The sequence below is a fragment of the Cnephaeus nilssonii genome (genome assembly GCF_951640355.1).
Source record: "Cnephaeus nilssonii genome assembly, chromosome: 17".
Classification (NCBI taxonomy): domain Eukaryota; kingdom Metazoa; phylum Chordata; class Mammalia; order Chiroptera; family Vespertilionidae; genus Cnephaeus; species Cnephaeus nilssonii.
This window is the reverse complement of record NC_137088.1, coordinates 21534805-21540804: the sequence shown is the minus strand read 5'-3', so window position 1 is coordinate 21540804 and position 6000 is coordinate 21534805. Positions and strand designations below refer to the sequence as shown.

At 41.8% G+C, this 6000-nt stretch overlaps 1 protein-coding gene across 1 annotated transcript in view; it reads right to left on the bottom strand.

Annotated features, from left to right (window-relative positions):
* Window positions 1-204: 204 nt before the first annotated feature.
* The window catches only part of EFHB (EF-hand domain family member B), a 42942-nt gene continuing 37146 nt past the window's right edge, over window positions 205-6000 (bottom strand). Inside the window, exons 11-13 of the mRNA XM_079795347.1 lie at window positions 4262-4468; window positions 2664-2845; window positions 205-403 (exon numbers count right to left, since the gene is read on the bottom strand). Of these exons, the coding sequence (XP_079651473.1) occupies window positions 230-403; window positions 2664-2845; window positions 4262-4468 (563 nt within the window). The 3' untranslated portion in view covers window positions 205-229. The remainder of the gene's footprint in view (window positions 404-2663; window positions 2846-4261; window positions 4469-6000) is intronic.

Below are 6000 nucleotides of genomic sequence, written 5' to 3'. Positions count from 1 at the left end.
ACTTTTGGTGACTTTCCAAGATCTTGCTTGTCAAGTTCTTTGGTGCTTTATAAAAACAATACATTTTTAAATCCAAAATCTAATTTATTAGCAATGCATACAGGCATATGAGTCCTAACACAGTGATTACTGAATTATCATATAATAGCTAAAACCAGAACATACTGAACATTTCAGGTGAACATAGATTTAACAATTCCTTTATTTAAATAAATGAACTCCCAAAATATCACATGGTTGTTTTACACTTAACCCGTTCTGCATGTCGTAGCTCATCTAGAACATTTCTAATGGTCTCCATACAGACTTCTCCTCTGTGATGTTTTTTTGATGCAAGATTCCATACATTTTCAAATTCTTCATCAGAAAGCTTGACACCAATCTTACATAATATCTCTGCAATCTAGAAGAAAACATTATAAGTCAAGCCAAGATTTATATAAATTTGCATTTTTATAATATGTTTGTAATATATAAAACTATGAATATTTATCCAAAAAAAAAAAAAGGTATGTGGGGAGACAGGGGGTAATTTGTGAGAGTGTGTGTGTGTGTGTGTGTGTGTATATTAAAGTCTAAGCAACCGAACAACCGCTCAACCAGTCGCTATGATGCACACTGACCACCACGGGGCAGACACTCAATGCAGGAGCTTCCCCCTGGTGGTCAGTGCACTCCCACAGCAGGAGCGCCGCTCAGCTGACCAACGGGTGCCAGCTACAGCAGCATGAGCCTCTCCTGCCTCCATGGCAGTGCTACCAAGCAGCGGCAGCAGGGACCAAGATGAGGGGTCCCAGATTGCAAGAGGGCACAGCCAGGCTGAGGGACCCCCACTGGTGCACAAATCCATGCACTGGGCCTCTAGTTACATATAATAAGCACACTTTGCTTATTAATCATCTCTCTGAAGTGGTAATTATTAAAAGAGATAAAGGGAGATGAAAAATATGCTGTTCATGTCCCAGAGAAAGTATAAGAAAGGAAAGATATGAACTGGTAGTGAAAAGAAATGTTAGAATGAGGAGAGGGAATAAAAGACTTGAGGGAGGGGAGAAACATTTAGGGGAAAAAAGCAAAGAGGGGAATGAAAGAAAGGTTAAACAGGGAATAGGAAAGCTAAAGAAACAGAAAAGCTGCAGAATATATCTATTAAACAGAATGTGAACAAGAATTAAAAAATCCCCTGGAAATGATGTGCCCTTGTGGGAAATTAACAGTATAATCAAATACACTTGAAACTCAGAACAACAGCTCTGTGGGCCGCTGAGGCATACAGCAAAAACACCTTAAGGTCCCAGAGCACAGCTGCTGTTCCTCCGCACCCAGGGGCAGCTAAAGAATGTCCCTGCAGAGAGACCCGCGAAGTGGGCATCTCAGATCTCCTCTTCGGCCCCTTTCCCACTCCTCCGGAGGCATGCTCCCTCGTTCAGCATCCCATCACGGTGTACTGGTTAATCAATAGGATACTTTTACAGAAGCCCACATCTAGTCCCACGTTAACCCCAACCAGGCCTCTGGTTCTCACTTTTTATCTAGTATTGTGCGATAAAGGATGACTTCCTAGTTAAAAGAATTTTAGGCTACATAAAACAAGCAGGAGATTTTTGTGAGCTTTTTTTTTTGGGGGGGGGGGAGGAAGAGGGGGGTTGCGGAACCTGACTTTTCTATTTCACAGGCCCTTTGGAGTGATTGCAGGAAGTGAAAACACAGACCAGGAATGTCTCCTCTCTAACTCACTGAGGAGGATCCTGGCCTCCTGCTTTGGAACCAGCCAGCAGGCATGGTCCTCTGAGCTTCTCCCTTCCGGTCTCCCCGACCTCAGCAGAAGGAATCGTTGCGATGAATCTGGTATTTAGTATTTAGTCAGGGCTCAAGCCACCAACCCTTCCTGTGAAGTGCCAGGAGGCATCGCCTGTCTATTCTATCACTTCTGCCTCCAGATATGCAGGTCCCGAGGAAGCAGTTACTCACTAGCTCACAAGTACAGCTCTAACCAAGCTGGTCGGACCAAGCCCTGCTATTAATCCTTGGTCCTCTGACGCCCTGGCTACCTGGCTGCTCCTGCTTTATAACCCATCCAGGAAGAAGATCACCTGGGATACGAGGACCATGTTTTCTGAGAGAAAGGAAACAAAAACACACACACACAAAAAAAACAAGATACAGGGGCTGACACACAGTACAGAACAGAGTACTTTCAATCAGCGCCATTGCAGATAATTTGACACGACAGCAGTACATAGGAGGGTGGCAGAGTGGCCTCCCCATGCCGACTATTTGGTTCTGGAGACCCAAGAACTGACACAAGGGAGAGATTGACACTTTTGGCTTTTTTTTTTTTTCAACTAAGAATGCTGTTAAATGTTTTAGGAAAAGATTTTTCTTTTATAATAGGTCATAGTGAATATATGATGTGAAAGTAATGCTTACTATCATAGCGTAAATTCCGCTTCAAGAATCGTACCAAAATGTCACAACCAAATTGAACATTACCCACAAGGACCCTTTATTTGGGGATCCTAATGAGCTCTGATGACTAATATACAAGGTCAGGTTGTATAAAGTCTGATATTAAGTAGTTGTTGTTAAATACACACTCCTATGTTGGTGTATTTATGTAAAGTTGACATTTCTTTCCACCCTTTTGAAATAGTATGCTGTACCTCTTTTTTGGATCTGGTTTGGAAGAAGTCTCTTTCAAACACTCCTTTCTGGCCAAAGATGGAAGGATATAGCAATGAATAGGCATTGCCCTCGTCACCATAATTCTTTTTATCATCGATGCGGCGAATTCGGGGGGCAGGGATATCAGACCGAATAGTTGGAACACCGTAGATGGGATAACCTAGGACATCAATGGGGGAAGAAAACACACATTTTGAAATGGAGCTGCGTAATACACTAGCCACCAAGTCACATGTGGCTATTTTGAGCAGTTGAAATGTGGCTAGTCTGACTTGAGATGTGGCAGAAGTGTAAAATACACACTGAATATCAAAGATCTTGTACCAAAAATGTGAGATATTTAATCACTTTATATTGATTACTTATGATATGATAATATTTTAGAAATATTATATATAACATATATATACATATATACTATTAAAATTAATGTTACTTGTTTATTTTTCTTAATGTGGCTACTAAAAATTTGTAAGTACATACGACTACAGATATATTTCTATTGGACAGCACTATTCTGAAAAGTAGCAAGACCTCATTATACCAGAATGTATAGCAAGTCTATAAAATTCAGTTACAAAAAAACATGTATATCTTTAATCATGTCCTTAGTACCAGGAAGTGATCTTGACCAACATAAATTAGTCTTTCTAAATAGCCAATATACATCATACACTACCAGTATATGGAGATATAGGGTGTTATGAGTTAAATTGTATCTTCCTAAGATTTGTATGTTAAAGTACTTAGAATGTGGCCTTATTTGGAAATAGGGTCATTGTAGATATAATTAATTAAGTTAAGATGAGATGGTACTGGAGTAGGCTCCTAATCTATTATGACTGGGGTCCTTAGAGAAAAGGGGACATTTGGCAACTCGCACAGGAGAATGCCATGTGAAGGTGATGGCCGAGATCGGGGTGATGCAGCAGAAACCAAGTAGTGCCAGAGATTGCCAACAAGCCACCCAAAGCTGGGGGAGAGGCCTGGAACAGATTCTATGTGTAGCTAAGAGTCACGTGGTTTACAAATCTCCTAAAGCTCAGTGACATGTGACTACTACACTGTACACCATTCAGTGTTCTTTTTTTTTTTTTAATATATTTTATTGATTTTTTACAGAGAGGAAGGGAGAGGGATAGAGAGTCAGAAACATCGATGAGAGAGAAACATCGATCAGCTGCCTCCTGCACACCCCCCACTGGGGATGTGCCCGCAACCAAGGTACATGCCCTTGACTGGAATCGAACCTGGGACCCTTGAGTCTGCAGGCCGATGCTCTATCCACTGAGCCAAACCGGTCAGGGCCATTCAGTGTTCTTATCGGTGACAGTTTCAATTTCATTAATATCAAGAGAATCCTTTTACTTGGATCGCCATTAACAATAGTTCAGCCTAAACTTACCAAGATCCCCTGGGTACTTGGATATAGAATGAAACAAAAGATCCTAGGCTTTGAGAAACTTACAGCCTCATGGAAATCAAGCCTGGGGATGATGCAAGAGCAGATGAAGAACACATCACTTCCATGTTTGCTGATCATTTTATATCTCAACAAACACCTTGATGTACTCACAAATGGAAGGGACAGCTCCTACAACCGCATTGATATCAGAAGAAGAGGTCGTATAGTGGCTGGAAACTTTATCGCTTGGCCTCAGAAGTGTCCGGAGAGTCTTTTCTGAGTTCTCATTTAAGACAATGTCTTCAGGCTTTATCAGGAGGGTTGGTTCCGATTCTTCGGCATTAGCCTCAGCAGGGTTTGCACAATCTGGTTTTCTACCTATAAGCAAAGAGAGAAAGGGGGGAAATGTACAGGAAGAAGTTACTACTTGGTTCTTACAACTCCACAACAAAATCATTTTTCCCACTTAGTTTCTTCTTGCTGGTGGAAAACTGAGACTGGGCTGGTGTAAACCCTCCACAGCTACCAGCACCTCACTGTGGAAGAGCAAGTTCAGGCCAATGTCATGTCCCAGGAAACTGAGACCTGGTCTAATGTTTCTTTTCACCATTCCACTCCCTTGACTCTAGAATAAAGCTCTTAAATATGAACGAATAAAAAACATAGAACCTATTCTTTTTCTTTCCTCTTTTTAAAAATTAGAGCTTACTTTCATATTTAAACTGAACTACAGGACTACCACAGTTGTTCCTAGCAAAAGACACTTTTAGAGTTGTAAATTCCACACATACCTGATCATGGAAGGGAGGCCTGTGTATTGAAACATTTGGAGAAATGATGAGAACTCACTGTGAGCTCAGGAGCTGATTACTAGTATATAAATAACTCTCTTCAAATCTGTGTATAAAAGAAAACCCTGAGGTAGAACTGAAATTATAAGATTCTGACCTGTTTTGCACATTTGCTTTGCTGAGTCAATTCTGAAACTTAGGAGGACATTCCTGACATTCTTTCCAACAGAGCTGGTAACTGACAGCTAGCACTAGAGGGCGCTGTGGCTTTTCACTCTCTACAAGAACTCTTGGTTCTGAAACAGCTCAAGCCAGGTTTGCAAAGGCAAATGGTGTCCCAGTATGAGAGTGGGGTGGGAACAGTGGCAAACCAGAAAAGACATGTCTCTGTAAAGTCTGCACCCCCCATTTAAGCACCCACCAGTTGTTGCCATGAAAGCATTCAGGCCCATGGCAGATCCTCTAAATCCCTCCCCACCCCCAACTCCTCCCCAAACACACAAAAAAAGCAGAAATTTGCTCAAAGTGTGAAAACCTATTCCTCAGAAAACTGTTTGAAAGCCACTATCTTAGAGTACTTACCCCATCACCACCACCTTTCCTGCAGAAGTCAACAGTAGGATAGATTTGATATAAGACAATTTCTGAGCCCTTTCTGGCCCATTGGGCACTATCTTAAAAGATAAAAACCTCAAGAATTCCATTGAAAATGGCTGACAAAGTCAGGCCCCAAATCCTGATATGAAAGACTGTCTGGTTTAAAAATAGGCTTCTGCTTCCCCCCAACTCATGAGTTGTGCCAAGAAGAAAAACAACACCCCATACTTCTGAGAGCTTCATGAGGTAGGGAATATGTGCCTGCTTCCCTAGTGGGCAGACTAGAAAGGCCATCCCAGAAACTGGTAAGGGCTCATGTCATCAGTACAGCCCAAAATTTGGTTTTGGCCTTGCAGAAAGGCATGACCAAGGAATAAAAATAAAAGCAGTAGGCCCTAGCTGGTTTTGCTCAGTGGTTAAAGTGTCGGCTCTTGGACTGAAGGGCCACGGGTTCGATTTTGGTCAAGGGTACATTCGGGAGGCAACCAATCGATGTGTATCTCTTTCTGTCTCTCCTCCTCT